We start from the raw sequence: 17,733 nt of genomic DNA on the forward strand, positions 1-17,733 counted from the left end.
CTCACTTGACATGCCCTTAACTTACAACATTTTATTCTGAAATAGGTGTTAATATGCTAACATTTAATTTCAGTATTCATATACACTGTTTAAAACATGTCATATAAATATGTCAATTTACTTAGCCTATTATATACAGAAATTGGGGGGAAACTTCCGTGTTTCCATATGTTTTATTAATGTGATGGGTGGGACATTTTATGTTTTTTCCAGGATTGCCTTATTCAATGAAGCAAGCTGGCTTTCCTCTGGGAATATTGCTTTTATTCTGGGTTTCATATGTTACAGGTAAAATGCTATGTAATTGATTATTCCTGCAATTTAAATTGTGCAATGACTGTTGTACACAAACACACACACACACACGCCCTGTAGTTGAATTTCCTAATTAAAAAGTGCATCAAAGAATCCTAAAGAATTTAAACATTTGTATCTGAGGATATTTACTTTCCTTGCTAATCCTCTGAACAGATTAGAAAAGCATTATATATTACCAAGCCTAAATCCTTTTCATGTGCCTTTTCACTTTATGCCAAACGTGGTAGAGAAGTCACTTTAAAGACTGATTAAGGCCAAGACCGTACTCTGAAAATGCAGACATCAGGGTTTCCTTTCCCACAAAAACCTCGGGCAGGTGCACACAGATGAACAACCTTTTTGAGCTCTGTTTGTGCAGGTGGCACCAAGAGCCCCAGTGCTCAACCAGCAGGGATCCCCACTCCCTCCCCACCTTACCCTGCCTGCCCAGCCTCCTGCCTGCCACTGTCTTCAAGGGCAGCAATAAGGTGCTTCTGTATCGCTTCTTCTGTTCTGCTTCCCGCTTTCCGTGTAACATGTTCATTCACACCCATTCCCCCATCTAAGTGCAGGCTTTACAACTCCTAATCATCTTCTCTTCCTGTTGTTCTCACCCCTGCCCTGTCGTCCCCCCAGTTCACCTCAAGGCAAACACAAGGTCTTTCCTCTACCTTAGTATCACTGTGAAAGAGGCAGCAATCACAAACAGACACCCACTGCAGTGGTTGCTGCTAGGGGGCTGCTATGTGTGATCACCTAGATGCCCTTTACCAGGTAATACAAAACACCTCAGCTGTCCCCTGCTCCAGAGTGGCGACCTGGGCCTTAACAGTATCACCTTCCTGTGAGGTTATGAACCCCAGCCACCATTTCCCCAAAGACTGAGTAACGGAAACCCCAAAGCTGTCCTCCTTGCCTCTGGGAGGGACAAATGTGCGGGGCAGTTGGAGCTCCAGAGCGCCACCACTGCAGGGATTGGGCTGCAGCTGCTCTCCCCCGAGATTGAGTCCTGGTGAGCTGTTCCCCTGCCCTATCTTTTCACTCCCCTTCTCCTAAGAGCACTCCCTCAAATCTCTTGCCTAAGAATCTCTGTCTCAGCTCTCCTTCTAGAGACTCTGACTAAGATGCGATCCCTCATAAAATCTCAGGCTTCCAAAATCAGCCTGTAACTCAGCTGTTTTTCCTCAGGCTCAGGAAGAAAGTAAAGCATGCAGCAGGTACCAGAGTCAGAGCTGCAGAGGCCCTCAACTCCCTTCCTCCCTGCTTCTCACCACCCACCACTCCCTAAACCTAAGATGCTTTTAGCTTCTACGGCTCTTAATTTGTAGCTTAAGACCCATAATTTAGTAATGTGGAATCTGTGACTTTGTGCTTATTCAGAGTTGCTGGTGCTTAAAAAGTGTATTTTATTTATGAACACATTTATCACACTCAAAAACCCTATTCAAGGATTTACCCTTGTCGTTTTTAATTTCCTGTTTTCCAGTCAATCAGTACTGACAAATAATTAATTTCCTCCCAGGCATAATAACCATGGCTTGTTTAAGTGCATTATGAACATGTACACACATTGTAAACCAGTAGACAGAAAGCATTTAAAAATATATATCACCTAAGGATTCCATCAATAATTAAGGAGAATGAATAGTTTCTTAAAGCCAAGTCACATTATACATACATAGATCATAATGTGAATAACTCTCTCAACTGATGCTCTACGTAAATCTACAGCAATGTCTGTGAGCAGTCCTTTGCAAAGTCATATGTTGCAACTAATCAGCAGAAATTAGTTACTCAGTAATTTGGCTGCATGATGAAAATCCTTAAATAATTTTGATAAATTAAGGATGACCACACAGACACAAAGAATAATTATAGACTGTGATTCATTTTGTTCCTTAATTAGGATTTTAAGAGCAAAATCTACAAGTAGGGTTATAATATTGAATTGTTCTTTAAATTGACACTAATTATACAGTTGTTTGTCTCTACAATTATTCTTTTGTCTTTTTAAGGCCTTTGTCTTTTTAATGAGTTATGTCCAGTTCAACAAGTAGTGTTTCTAAGTTCTGTTTTCATGTTTGTGAAATGTTGGAGAACAAGAAAGAATTGTAAATATTTACAGCAAATGATTTTATTTTAATTTACTTTAAGGTTCTCATATTTGTTGATTAGAGTAAAATAATTTTTATTGTCCAAGTATACATAATGATGTAAAAGAAAATGTTCCTGTTAAATAACGTACACTCATTCATGGATTATCTAAAATTTGCATACAGTACATTTAAAGGGAGATCAAAATGTTATAGTGATATTTGAGATTCCTAAAACTTTTGAGAGCTTTATCTGTAGCCCGTATAGCATTTGTTATTGACTAAAATTCTTAGCAAATTGTTACTTTTAAGCAGTACATTTTGAACTGCTGTACAATTCAGCAGTCTCATCCCAAGCATACAGTTCTTCACCAAAACTTTACAACATCTGTGAAATTGGTTACCCCCTGTTACTCCAGTCCTCACTGATTCTCTTCCTTGGCCAATAAGTTGCTTTTTAGTTTTCCTGCCTTTAGTATCTGTCTTTTGCTTTCTGATCCGTCCTCACTATTACTGCAAAAGTTATCTTTATGAAACCTCAGCCTGATCTGATATTCCCCCAGTCAAAACGTTCCAAGACTCTATAATGACAACAGAAAAAAATTTATTGCATTTAAATTCTTTCATGGTTTGGCCACAGTCTGCATTTCTGGTCTTATCTCCCACTAATATGACCTCTCTTTCACCCTGTCACCGACACTGCCCTGTGTGGGACTTATGTTTTAGCCATTCTGGACTATTCCATTACCCACATGTAGAATATACCTTCACACTGACTTCCCATAGATAGTCCCCCTGCTTGACATTTTTTTTTTCTTCTCTACCTGGTGAAATCCTGTTTATCCTTCAAGGCACTACTCAACTCTTCTGTGAAGCTTTTCCTAGTTTTAAACAAAGGATGTAGGATGAATTACTATGTCATTTGTGCTTGCAGAATATTTTAAAATATATTTATTAAGTCATTTATCATATTACATTTGAATCAGATATATAGACACCTAGCAATCCTGCTTTATTGATCACTGATTCATTCAACAGATATTTACTGACACTGCTGCCATTATAACAATGATAACAATGATAGCATTATTCCTGCCCACATGAAGCTCACATTGTAGTATGTTAGGCAGAAAAAACCACACATAATTATAATACTTCATGAAAAATACCATAATACAAATATGTGCATGATAATAGGGATACTGGCATTTAATCCAGCCTTAAAGGAGCAGACATGTTTTGGGGAGGAAAAGACAGCTTCACTGACTGTTTATGAAAAAATGTGAGAGAGCAAAGAAAATGGAAGGGTACTCCAAGCAGATGGTAATGTGGAAATGCAAGAGAGAACTATGTAAGTGATTCAGCCTGGCTAAAGTATAGGGTTGATGTTGGTAAGTGGAAAGAGATGAAGTTAGGTTTGCAGAGGCATTTTTGAAGGCTCCCATGTAATGATAATCATTACCATTTCCTGAAGACTGGCTAGATGCTAAGCATAATGCAGCCACTATACTTAATCCTTCTGACTCCATAAAGTAGGTATTCATGTTCTACTTTTTATGGAGGAGGAAATTGAGACCAGTAGGTTAACATGATTTGCCCAAGGTCTGCAGTTACTGGCAACAGAGTTGAGATTTTGGTTAAATGCATGGATTCTGGAGCTAGACTACCAGGGTCTGAGTCCTGTCTCTCCTTTATTCTGTGAAATTTAGCAATTTACTTAAGCTTCTGTGCCTCACTTTTCTCATCTATCAAATGGAGGATCATAATGGCACCTACTTAGGGCTGTTGTGATGATTAAACACGTAAATATACATAAAGCATTTAGAAAAAGGTCTGGCAGACAGAAAGTGTTGTGAAGTATTTGCTATTGTTTTTGTGGTTTTTATCATCGTTACCATCATTATCATCAGACTCCAAATACAATGTTTTTCCACCGCAACACACAGCCTATAGAAGATAACTAAAAATAGCATGAGTTCTCATTCATTTAGCCTCCATAGTGTGCCAAGCATTGTGGTAGGCATTTAAACATCATCATCCTCATAGACTCTTCAAGGTTGGGGTATTGCCTTACTTTACAGATGAAACTCAGTGTCCTTCATCCAAGATCCCACAGCTAATAAACAGTTTTTTTCTGAAAAAAAATTATGAAAAAGTGTTGTTTTTTATCCAAAGGCATCAAAGCATTCCCCTGGAGGATTTTAAGCAGAAAACATGGTCAGATTTATGCTGTGGTCAGATTCATCTGGTACAGGGGGGAGGTCAAGAAAGTCTTAGTAGGGAGGGGATAGTGGATGAGAGAACTAATAGGAGTTTTTGCAGTAATCCAAGCAAGAAATGATAAAGGCCTAAGCCCTAAAGTAAAACAGGTTAGAGACTAGAAGTGAGGAGATATCGTTGAATAATTTATGATGCAGTGGTTAATGGACTTAGTGACCAAAGGAAAATACAAGGTGATGGATAATGAGAAGTCTAGTGTGATTCTCAAGTTTATCTTGATATTATTCACAGTTTGGAGAAATATGAATGCAGAAGCAGGTTCCAAAACAAATATATAAATTCTAATTTGGACATCTAAAATCAAGATGCCTATGAGGTCTTCAAGGTAAAATGTTTATTAGGCAGCTAGATGTAGAAATCTGGAGTTTTGGAAGAAATCTGGGCTGGAGGTACAAATTTGGGAGTTACTAACATCTTTATGAAAATTGAAAGCATGACCATGAATAGGATCACATTAGGACATCTTGAAGAGTGAGGAAAAAGTCCAAGAATCCAGGGTTTGAAGAGAGTTAAAGAAACGTGAAAAACTAAATGGCCCAAAAGATAGGAGGAAATCCAAGAGAAAGTGATGTCAGAAAGGCCAAGGGAGGATGGTTGAGAAACAAGGGAATGGTAAACAGGGAGAAAATGCTACTGAAAAAGCAAATATGATTAATATTTAGGAGGTATCAATTGGATTTATCAACTTGGAGCTCATTGATGAACTTGTTAAAAGAAGTTTCAGTGAACTGGGGGTGGGGAATCAAGGTGGAAACAACATTGCAATGATTTGTATTTTCTTCTTTGTATTCTAGTACATTTCCAAATAACTTGATAAAAAATTCACCTGTGATGGAAGCATGAGCAAGAAAAAAGAAAAAGCAAGAATCACACCCTCTATGTAGCTGTGTACCCAATACAACTGCAGTGTCATTCACTAGGTGTTCAAAAAACATTGGGTTAAATGAAAGAGACTTTTAGTTATATATTTTCTGTATATTTGTGTCTTCAATTTCAACACTAAAAGTGGAACTTGGGAATTCTCTGGCGTTCCAGTGGTTAGGACTCCGAGCTCTTACTGCCAAGGGCACGGTTCAATCCCTGGTCAGGGTACTAAGATCCCACAAGCCACACGATGCGGCCAAATAAATAAATAAACAAAAAGAAAATTGGCCATCTCTGTTTTTTTAAAAAAAAATGGAACTTAAATCTCTAAAATGTAAATTTCAAAAAAAAATTCTTAGAGTGCTCTCTTAACTATAATAATAATATAGTAAAGTAAACCATAATAACTATAAAGTTACTAGTTGTACTTTGTTATAAAACAAATGATCGGATTCTCCTAAACCTATTTTTTCTTCTGAATGCTTCTAGCACATTTTATTCTCGGTCTTCACACGTTGAACGCCTATGAGATATTGGATTACCTACATTCTGTTGCTTGGACAATTGAGCCACATCCTGTTAATAGTCATCGCACTGGTTAGGTTAAGAAAGTAAAATGGAAAATTGAAGCTTTAACTCTAGTCTGCATACCCTCATCTGTCCAGTTCATTGCATGGATATATGAAGTCTATTTGCATCTCGATTGAAAAATATATAACTGGAAACAGTACAGTTTTATGAAAGATAAAGTTTTATGAAAAGTAAGACTTGCCGTGCTAATTTACTGTAGCATTAAAGTCTTCTTTAAAGTTCTTTTTTTCTTTAAGTCAAAACACTAAAAAAAAAAAAATTGTATTAAATGTAATCTGACATTTGTTTAATGGTTATTTTTGCCACAGACTTTTCCCTTGTTTTATTGATAAAAGGAGGGGCCCTCTCTGGGACAGACACTTACCAGTCTTTGGTCAATAAAACTTTTGGCTTTCCAGGATATCTCCTACTGTCTGTTCTACAATTTTTGTATCCTTTCATAGGTAAGGATGAATGTGAAATTGAATATTGTAAGTATTTTCATAAACGGCCATTTCTGAATAAAATAGTTTTAATAGTCATTAAAGAATACTAGTAGTTGAAATAGTTTCCACATTAAGTGTTTATCTTTAGCCATTTTTCCCTTGTTTTCTGTTCCTTTTGGTCAGTTTTCTGAGTATTTCATTGAAATAAAGTGAGCGTGATTCTGAGTTAATGCTTGTGATTCCCTAGCTTGATGAAAAATAGAATGATAGATTTCTTCTAAGGCTAAAATTTTTTTGAAAACCTAAGGATTTGTGGAAGTCATGTCCAAGGCCAACGTGCTGTTTAAAGTTTGCACCCAGCACTTCTTAAATAAGCAAAATGTTAACGTTCATCAATGGCCAAATTGACTTCATTTTCAAAATAAGTAATACAGAAGCTATTGTTCAAACTAGTTTCTTATGTCTCTACAGAAAGCTAAGAATATATTTCTCCAAAATCTTACTTTTTCAAATGAGGTGATATTTTGGAGCCTTGACAGTTTTCTATTATTGTTCCGCACCTTGAGCAAAATATGTGTTCCTAAAGAGTATTTGGAAACTGAACTTTAATAACAAAACAAATTGCGTTTTAAATGACTACCAAAACTCACTATTATTTAAAGATGTTCTGGAAAGAATCAATTTGTGAAGTGAAAATCTTTTTGTAATACAAACTGATATTCTCCCACAAATCTGCTGTCTAGTTATTTTTAAAGTTGTACATATTTGTAATCACAATATATATTTGAAAGTAGACTATTTGGGAAGTGATAACTGATTACTTTCAAAATATTCAAGATGAAACATGTGATGGCTTGTTGGTGACTGTATTGTTTTAATTATGTGTTTAGCTATGATAAGTTACAACATAATAACTGGAGATACTTTGAGCAAAGTTTTCCAAAGAATCCCTGGAGGTAAGTCAGTATGTTTATTTTATATAGTTTTTCATAGTTAATGTGATTCATAATAACTTAAAAATAAAATATTTGCAAGTGGAGGAATTGGATGACTTCAAATATCCAGTAATATCCATGATCCAATCTGATCCTAAAGTATTAATCTCTTATATATAGTTTATTTCTAATTTAGCTGTTTAAAAATTATTATTTATATAATTAAAATACTTTATATTTTAAATATCTTATGTATCACTAACTCTCTGTAGTATCATTTTTTCATGTAGTGTTTATACTACATCATTTCTTAAATAAGCAAGCTAATCTTTGTCCCCATTATTTGTATTAAGGTACAATTTAATATAGTAAAATTAACCCTTTTTAATATATAGTCCTATGAGTTTTGACACATGCATATAGTCATATAACCACAGCCACAATCAAAATACAGAACCATTCCATTATCCCCCCAGATTTTCCTCATTCCCCTTTGTAGTCAAACTTTCTCTCATCTCCAGCCTTAGGGAACCACTGATCTGATTTCTCTTCCTACTTTTGCTTTTCCCAGAATGTCAAATAAATGGCATCTTATAGGAGCTAGCCTTTTGGGTCTGGCCTCTTTCACTTAGTATAGAAAACTAATACAGTATATATATATATATATTTTTTTTTTTTTTTTTTTTTTGCGGTATGCGGGCCTCTCACTGTTGTGGCCTCTCCCGTTGCGGAGCACAGGCTCCGGACGCGCAGGCTCAGCGGCCATGGCTCACGGGCCCAGCCGCTCTGTGGCATGTGGAATCTTCCCGGACCGGGGCACGAACCTGCGTCCCCTGCATCGGCAAACGGACTCTCAACCACTGTGCCACCAGGGAAGCCTCTCTTTTTTTGTTTTTGTTTTTGTTTTTTACCACATTCACTTACTTATTTGACAGACTTGGCTTCTACAGATTTTAGATTTTGCAGAAATTAATGCACAAAGACTTGGTACCACTGAGGACATTTCAAAAGTATAATCACATGATCTCTGAAGGAATTCAATATGAGCTAAAAATTTAAACAATAGTGTCTTTATTGGAATAGATACATAGCTCCTAAAGTGAATACTAAAGTTAGCACAGCTTTAAATATATATATATATATAAATCCTTGTAAGTATGTTTTATTTTATGTTTACAAATTTTGTTTGTATTTGATCTCTCTCTCTCTCACATGCACACACACACACACACACACACACACACACACTCTATTATTTCCTTGTTTTGATAGCCAAGAGTCTGCAGTGAATACCAGGTTTCAGCAGCTTCCCTATGACATCTTCCCTATCCAAAAAGTTGCTTTGTCTGCTTTCCTTCAGGGAAATCACTTCTTTCTCAATAGAAGGGTAGAAATATAGTCAATATTTTTATCAAAACCTTGAGGTTTGAAATCTTAAGTTGTACTGATCAAGTCTCTCTGGAATACAGAAGTTAGAGAAAAAAAAAGCCATAGAACATACTATGTCCCCATGTTGCTTACTTTATGAATGAAGGGTTTTGCCATTAGAGGGTTTAGAACAAGGAGTGACATAATGACTTTAGCCTTTGGAAAGGATCTCTGTAGTTTCTAGGTTAAAAATATACACTAAGGCGGCTTCCCTGGTGGCGCAGTGGTTGAGAGTCCACCTGCCGTTGCAGGGTACATGGGTTCGTGCCCCGGTCCGGGAAGATCCCACATGCTGCGGAGCGGCTGGGCCCGTGAGCCATGGCCGCTGAGCCTGCGCGTCCGGAGCCTGTGCTCCGCAACGGGAGGGGGCACAGCAGTGAGAGGCCCACGTATCGCAAAAAAAAAAAAAAAAAAATACACTAAGGGGACAAAGGAAGGAAGAAGCAGGAAAACTGATGCAGAGGCTACTAAAATAATTTGAATGCAAAATATTATAACATTATTTGAATTATAGGTTCATCCTTAAGCTATTTTGTATTTACATTTTTTGTGAATTATTTCTGTTTTTCCATGGTTCTATGGAATTTATTCAAAATTGTCATTTATGTAGCGCTTTGTATTAAGTCATTTTTTAATTAAATATTTGACTACTTGTGTCACTGGTGTTACTCATAAACACTTTATAATATTTATTGTGTTTTAGTTGATCCTGAAAACTTGCTTATTGGTCACCATTTCATTATTGTGCTTTCCACTGTTGCCTTTACTCTGCCTTTGTCCTTGTATCGAGATATAGCGAAACTTGGAAAGGTAATTTTTACATTCTAAATAGGCAAAGAAATGCACTTTGTTACCTGCATTAATTTTGTCAAACTACTATCTCTATGGCCAAGTTCTTAATTACAGTATTCATCTTTAGTTTCTTTTAGTTTACTTATAATTGTATTGGAGTAAACTATGTTTGATATTTTATCTTATTTGGGGGAACTGATGGTTAAATACTTGATGACTATGAAATAAATAGGTCCTTTGTTTTCTTTTTTTAAGGTAGACACTCTGACACAGCACACTTTAATTTTAGAAAATATAAAGAACTCTATTTAAACCAAGTCTGTTTACTGAAAAATCTAGTCTATTTTCTATCATTCTTTGTAGATAGTCATTTAAACAATTTAAAATTACATTAACTTTAATGAAGTAAGAATGAATCACTTCATTGGCTTAAAATTTTTTTGTAAATTACAATGTCTATTGTGCCCATTTTTTATCCAGTGAATTTAAATGTCAATATTTGATTGATTAATTGTTGAGAATTTGGCCAGTATTTATGATTCTTATTGCTAAAGAGAAATGGTGATTTATTTCTAATGAAACCAACCAAGTACGTATTCAACTCACCACATATGCTTATCTGCATGCATTAGCCTTTATCTGGCTGTATTTTATTTCCTTACTCTCATGAAGTGTTTGTGTTTTACTCAGAATATTATTGGTGTTGCATCCTCATTATGCCAAACATTCTGATAAAAAAAAATTTTTTTAAGTTATTCATGTGTTTTTACATTCTATTTTGAAAAATCCAACAGTTAATTAATTTTACTTTTCACTGTGATGTTTCATGTGTATCCACAGTGATGAAGCCCCTTCTTCCAGGTAGAGCTGAGAATGGGGATGATATTCCAGAGTTTTCTGACCATGCTCCTTCCTTCCATAACAGGCATCCAGAAATAAACTGAAGTGTATTAAAAGGAACTTTTTTGGTGAATTTTCTGAAATGTCTGAACTGTTTTCCATTCCACATGCTCAATGTAGACATAAATGCTTCCTTCTGAGAGCGAAAGACAAGGCATTTATGAAAAGAAAGCTAATATTCCATCATATTACTAATACTTGAACATTTTGACCCTAAGTGTCCCTTAAAAATGTCATATTGATGTATTTAAATAAATCTCCCATGAGCAAAGCAGAGTAGTTAGAAAACACTGATCTGGAGTCAGGCTGAGCATCTGAGTTCCCCACTGGCCACTTTCTAGCTATGTGACCGGATTCTTTCCCAATATCTCAGTGGATCAGAGGACTTATAATAGAACCTTCTCTCTAGTTAAAAGCTAACAACCCAGGAAACAAGATTAATGACAATCAAATGAAATAAAAGCAATTTTATATTTTTCTTATCAGACAAAAATTTCTAAATTGTGCTTATCCATTTAAAAAATTAAGAGTAGAACACAGATTTAATGTTAAGAGTGCAAAGGACACATATACACACAGACCAGTTTATATTGTAACCAGTTAAAATAGTGACAGAAGAGAGAGGAAGTAGCAGAGAAGACTCTAGAAACACAGACCAAAGGACAAAACCACAGAGGAAAATTAGACTTAATAGAGCTAGAAAGCAGCAAGGAAAAAGCAGAGGCATCCCAAAATGTGTGTGAGTGGGTGGGGGGACGTTGTATAGGAAGGGGCAGGGTAGGATAACGACAGAAGCAAGAAGCAATTATAGATAGAAAAAAGCACAAGTCAACACTAAAATAAAACCTGAAGAAAAATGAAAACATAATTTCCCTTTATGAAATAGTCATATTTGGTACTTGTTCTATTTGGGGGGAAAAGAACTAAGACTAAGATCTGATAAAAAAATTTACCTGCCTTAGATTATCAATACCAATCTGTAAGAATAAACTACTAAAGAATTGTATTTTAAAAACTGTACATAAGTTTACTCAAGTAAAAAGTGAATCACCTAATATTTTCAATAAAATTGTCTCTATTCTAAACTGACCATATATCTTTACATTTTCTTTTTCAGATCTCTCTTATTTCTACGGTTTTAACAACTCTGATTCTTGGAATTGTAATGGCAAGGGTAGTTTCATTGGGTCCACACATGTAAGTTTTGTTGCTTCATTGGTTGATATTTGATTTATACCCATCATTCAGATGTTCATATGATATATTATAAATGCAGAAACATAAAGTTATAATGGTACCAGAAGCATCATTTATCTTCAGTATTTGACAAAATGAGAGAAAATAATTACGTTTAAGTAGTAGCTGATGGGATTAAACTGAGATTGCTTATTATTTTAATGGCCTGCCTAAAGAGTTAAAATAAGGAAGGGATTTTGAATAGTGAGAAATAGGAACAAGGTAGAGAAGTGGTAGATGGCAGAAAGAGGAGAAATGGTAGAAGGTAGAAATTTCTGTATCTATCTCACAGATTGATTTGTTCTTAACAAAGTTTTCACCAGTCTAGGTTGAAATGAGAAGAGTAAAGAATATAGTGGATGTTTTTCTCTATTTAATGAAATGTGGTCACCTTGAAAACCACCCTTTATTCTCTACTAAGATTATATTCTTTAATTGTGTTAAAATGCTTTGTCATTTGTGAACTCACAGTGATAGTTGGTAATGATATTTATTTGTTTTTTACATTATTATTTGGCCAAATAAAATGTTGGGAACTTGGCATTGGTTCCACAAATTTTAAAAATGTTACTTAGCCGTGAAATTCAAAGTAGAGATTCTACTGATCTAAACCACACAGTTCTTATGCTTTGATTATAGAATAGATTTATCAGATAAGGACTGGGTAGTTTGTATCCACAGTCCCAAGAGAATGCCGTAATGAAACTAGCTTAAAATAGCTTTAAACACAAAATTGGGTTCCCACAATGCACAATAACTATTTGTTGAATAAATTAATAAATAATACATTATGGAGTTTCCATGACACCTTAAATATTTTCTTTATCCTACATAAGACAAATAAAATTAAGACAGTCTCTAACATAGTGCAAGGAACATGCTGGGTCTTCAGTTGTTATCTGTGAGGAAAAAAAGAAACTTGGTGAATAGCTATAATTTATAATGCCATCCCCCAGGTAACTTATTTTTTTCCTACTGAACATTGTTCTGCAAAATCACTTCATCTTCCACTATATATGACTTATGTCAGGCTTCTTAATTTACCAGGAAAATACCAAAAATTATGCCTTAAATTTATTTGAAAGGAAGTACGAAATATCTAGACTAACTACATTTCATATGGTCTTTTCTATAAAAAAAAAAACTTTTTTTAAGGTTTTCAATAAAAGGAGATAGCATAAATATCTGTAATGTTTATATTAATGTTATCTTCAAATAACTTAATCCCAGTTCATAGTTGTATTAGTCAGTTTGGCCTGCTGGAACAAAGTACTACAGACTGGGTGACATGAACAACAGATATTTATTTTCTCATAGTTCTGCAGGCTGGCAGCTTGGTTGGGTTCTGGTGAGGGATTTCTTCCTGACTTGCAGATGCCTGCCTTCCTGCTGTGCCCTCATGTGGCAGACAGAGGGAGAGACAGCAAGCTCTCTGGTGTCTCCTCTTACACAGGCACTAATCCCAGTAAGAGTGTCCTACCCTCATGACCTCTTCTAAACCTAATTATCTCCCAAAGTCCTCATCCTTACATACCATCACGAATTTGGGTTAGGGCTTCAACCTGAATTTTGTGGGGAGCACAATTCAGTCCATAGCGATAGTGTTTTTGAAATGTACCTGGTTCACTTCAATATGGCCATTTATTCCTTCATCTAGTAAACACTTATTGAGTACCTATGGCTTCTAACTATTTTGCTGTGCAGCACTTACTGCACATTGTTCACGATCAACTATGGATGAGGGATTTATTTTTAAAAACAAAAAAGAAAAAGAAATGACAATACAGTATTAGGAGTGCAAAATAGAAGCATAAATGAGGGGCAGTGTCAGCGCCGAAGAAGAGAGTTCTTGATAGTCTGAATTAAGGAAGGCTTCCTAGAGGAGGAGAAATATGATCTGGACGTTTTGAAAGAGGAATCTGAATCTTTCCAGATAGATAAGGGTGTAAAAGGCATTACAGGCCTGGGAAAGGTAAGCTTAAAAGCACAAAAACACATATTAAATTCTACTAGATGTATTTAACATCTATAATATTGGTACTGTATTCGGCTCTGGTTTTCAAAAGCTGAATTCACAGCAACGAAAGGCTAATAAGTGTATTGAACAAAATACACTAATAATTTTTGCTTAAAATTTTTACTTTTATAAGCCAGAACTATTTTAATTGAAGCCTTTATCATGTAGAGAATAAATCAAGTTATAATAAAAGGTGTTAATAGATTTGGGAAATAGAGTACTATGAGGGAATATTGAGGGAAAAAAAAGCAAGCAGCTAAAAGTTAGAAGTAAATAAATAAGCCATTAGTTGAGCCCAAGCAGAACAGTTTAAAGCAATGATTTTCAACTCTGGCTTCACATTAGAATTACCTGAGTAGCTTTAAAAAATGCTGATGCCAGGGCCCTACTTGCAGAGATTCTGAAGGAATTGATGTAGGGGTCAGGCAACTGGATTTATTACTTAATGGTTTTGAGTTTGTGAACAAAGATCTAGAGCCTCTTGGTTTGAAGAGATTAAAATCATGAGTACACATTTTAACTGACACATTTCTAAAAATAGGCCAGAGATTTTGTTATTTTAGTTACTGTTGTGTCGTTATTTTTCATGATTCATCCTTCAGTTATTTTTTTCAGTGTCTTCTATATACAAAATGTGTGTGAGATACTATTGTGAACACAGAAAGTATCTCTGCTCTGAGGGGTGCACAGTTTAGTGGGGAAGATAAGATGATACAAATGACTGTCATATAGGCAGTGTATCTTGATACAAAGGAAAGAGGAAGGAGAAGCCACTTCCTGGTGGTGCTAAATGAATTGATTTTTATGGCCAAGAGCTATTTATTTCTGTTATAAACAAAATGTGACCTGTATCTTTTTAACCTTCCTCTAGTGCTGATAATCATATTTTATCTGAGTCTTTGAAATTTTTCTAATAACAGGGATTATTTAGTTAACTCTTTCAATATTTAAATGTTAAGGAAGTGTGTTTTTTAATACCGTGCTGCCTTTTATTTCTGTTTGAATACTACTGCAAACAACTTCTGTTTGTCCAGATTTACAATCAGGCTAATCAAATCCCATGTTTAGGGGCTGGCATAGTAGCTAGTCAGGCAGGCTTTTCTCTGAAAATATGACAGCCACGAATGCTTATAATCCATAAAACATGAGAAATTCAATACTCCATGTGTGTTTTTCCTCATTTTTTTGTTCAGATGAATGATCAGAAACCCTGTACTTTTTCATAGGACTTTTAAAGTGGTATTTGAAAAAGATCTTTAAACCCAGTATCAGAAAAGAGGAAGGTCTGCAATGGCGACTGGTATTGACCTTGTTACTATGGAAACACCTTTGTAGTGGTTGTGTTTTAAAAATAAAACATACAATTCAATTTCCTTTTCCATAACTCATAGGGCCATAAACTCTGCTTTTTGATATGATTTCAAATATCTCACAGTCCAATGACTTTCATTTCTTTTTGGAAATAATGTTCAGTTTTATTGTGTTTTCTAACCTTTTGCTTTCTAAAAACTGAGGTGGCAAGGCAATCTAATTGCTTTCCAGAAAGTGTGCTAGTATCAAAATGCAATAACACATTTCTCCCATTTTTTTTCAAACTACAATCAGAGGCATTATCACTGTGAAAACCTTCATTCTGTGCCTCATTAATATTCAATTCTTTACATTCAGTATGGAAATGATAGCATGCAGTCCAAATTTATAACTAGTCTCCCTTCATATAACATCTCTTTTACAGCATTTTAATCAATAGTGTAGTGTGTTCCAAACATAATTTCAAAAAATGTGTCTACACTTTTAACAGGTATTTATGCATATAAAATGTGCCTTTTCCAAGGATCTCAATACATACTAGTTTTGTTACCCCTTATTCATTCTAACCCTGAAATTCCACAATTATAGCTATATATAAAGAGGAACTAGAGGGGATTAAAGAAGGATCAGAAAAAAATGGGTAAAGACAAAGGAATAGTGCATATTTGAAAAGGGAATGATTAGTTCTGGCAAATACCAGCCACTGATTTGTTTTGATGGTGCATAAATTATTGCCGTTTTTGTTGCAGACGACAACAACTATAGAACCATAACTGGTTGAGGCAAGAGAGAATTTATTGACACACACAGCTATAAAGTTCAAGGCTATTTCTGTTATTAGGTTTGGTTGGATTTAGGAGCTCAGTCAACAAAATCATAGTTTTTCTTTTTTTATCCTTTGGCTTCATATCCTATTTTGGCTCTAGTGTCTGAAAGACTTTCCCCTTATTGTGACAAGATGGCAATGGCAATCTTAGCCTACATCTATTCAAGTCCAAGTCCATAAAAATAGAAAGAGCTTTCTCTTTTATTTTACCTCAAACCTCAATTCCAGTATTAGTTCTGATTGGCTCTAGTGAGGACCCATGACGATCATGCCTTGTACTGAGTTGCTTATGTTTATGTTACATGACTACCTTTGAAGCTAAGGATGGGATCAGCTCAGCTAAAGCATACAGACTCTGAGCAGAGGAAAAGGTATCCCAAAGGAAACCAAGGCAATGATGATGCCACAGGAAGAGGGAGTAGACTGCATGGTGTAAACTACAGATGTCCACTTGAGGTGACAGGAGGTTACTGGTGACCTTCAGGCATTTCAATCAAATGATAAAGTTGGAAAGTAGCTTAGAGAGAATTAAGATCTAAGTGAATTTGGCCCAAAAAAAAAAAAAACCCTTTTGTTTTTTAAGAGCCTCAATGAATGAAAATCTCAGGACAAAACAGTGGCTTAAGGCAGTAAGAAGTCTAAAAACTACCGTTTTTACCATGGGAGATATGGAACATGTTATAGACCAAGGCAGAAGATGGAGTGAAAGTCCCCCAGGAGATCTTGAAAAGTTGGAATTCATGATATGGAGTGCTCCTTGGAGAGGATTGAAGTCATGAGATAATGAAAATGATCTTAGGACATTAAAAATTTCATACAAAAACATTCTCTGGCAAAAAAATGTTCCTAAGGCTGCTTCCATGCTAACAAAATTTGCTCGCTCATTTGCTAAAATATCATTTGACTCCATTCTGTAGCACTGCTAGAGCTAGTGTTAAGTTTTCCCAGACCAATTGCTGACATGAAGCAACAAATAGAACCATCATGTGACTTGAGTCTGCATGAAAATAGAAAAAAACAGCTGTAAGACTATGTTCTCCGAGAAGATCAGTCCAGTCCCTGTGTTAGTGGAGCTGAAGGAGCAGCCTGGGTTGCTCAGTGTTAAGGACTCATCCCACTCATCATCAATTTTTTTTTTTTTTTTTTGTGGTACGCGGGCCTCTCACTGTTGTGGCCTCTCCCGTTGCGGAGCACAGGCTCCAGACGCGCAGGCTCAGCGGCCATGGCTCACGGACCCAGCTGCTCCACGGCATGTTGGATCTTCCTGGACCGGGGCACGAACCCCATGTCTCCTGCATCGGCAGGCGGACTCTCAACCACGGCGCCACCAGGGAAGCCCATCAATTATTTTTTTATAAATGGCTGTCTTAGTGAAATGTGCCACCTGTGTGTTATTTCCGATTAGAAGCCAGACTGGTCTGTGGTACAGATTAACAACCAAAGAGCAAAAATCGAGTCACCTGTTCTTTCAGCTAATAAGCATTTATTAAATGTCTGGCTTATGCCAGTCACTCTTCTAGGTATTGAGGCTGCCAAGATGAGGAAAGCACAGTCCATGACCTCAGATATTTATAGTTTGTGAATGGTTAATCTCAATATAATATTTAATAGAATTATGGCAAAACGCAATGGAAACAGGAAGGGCCCTTAGCCCAACCTGGGCAGGCAAGTAATATTTCAAGATAAGACAGTATGTGATCTGCTGTTTTTAAAACAATGTACTGGGATTAGCTGGGTC

The 17,733-nt window shown here is 35.8% G+C and overlaps 1 protein-coding gene across 1 annotated transcript in view; it reads left to right on the forward strand.

Moving 5' to 3' along the window:
- The first annotated feature begins 213 nt into the window (after nt 1-213).
- Nucleotides 214-17,733, forward strand: part of SLC38A11 (solute carrier family 38 member 11) — a 48,373-nt gene continuing 30,853 nt past the window's right edge. Inside the window, exons 1-5 of the mRNA XM_022569917.3 lie at nt 214-288; nt 6,434-6,568; nt 7,441-7,506; nt 9,617-9,723; nt 11,723-11,802. Of these exons, the coding sequence (XP_022425625.2) occupies nt 228-288; nt 6,434-6,568; nt 7,441-7,506; nt 9,617-9,723; nt 11,723-11,802 (449 nt within the window). The 5' untranslated portion in view covers nt 214-227. The remainder of the gene's footprint in view (nt 289-6,433; nt 6,569-7,440; nt 7,507-9,616; nt 9,724-11,722; nt 11,803-17,733) is intronic.

The sequence above is a fragment of the Delphinapterus leucas genome, chromosome 8 (assembly GCF_059928025.1).
Source record: "Delphinapterus leucas isolate spDelLeu-1000000601 "Yukka" chromosome 8, BTC_Dleu_Yukka2, whole genome shotgun sequence".
Classification (NCBI taxonomy): domain Eukaryota; kingdom Metazoa; phylum Chordata; class Mammalia; order Artiodactyla; family Monodontidae; genus Delphinapterus; species Delphinapterus leucas.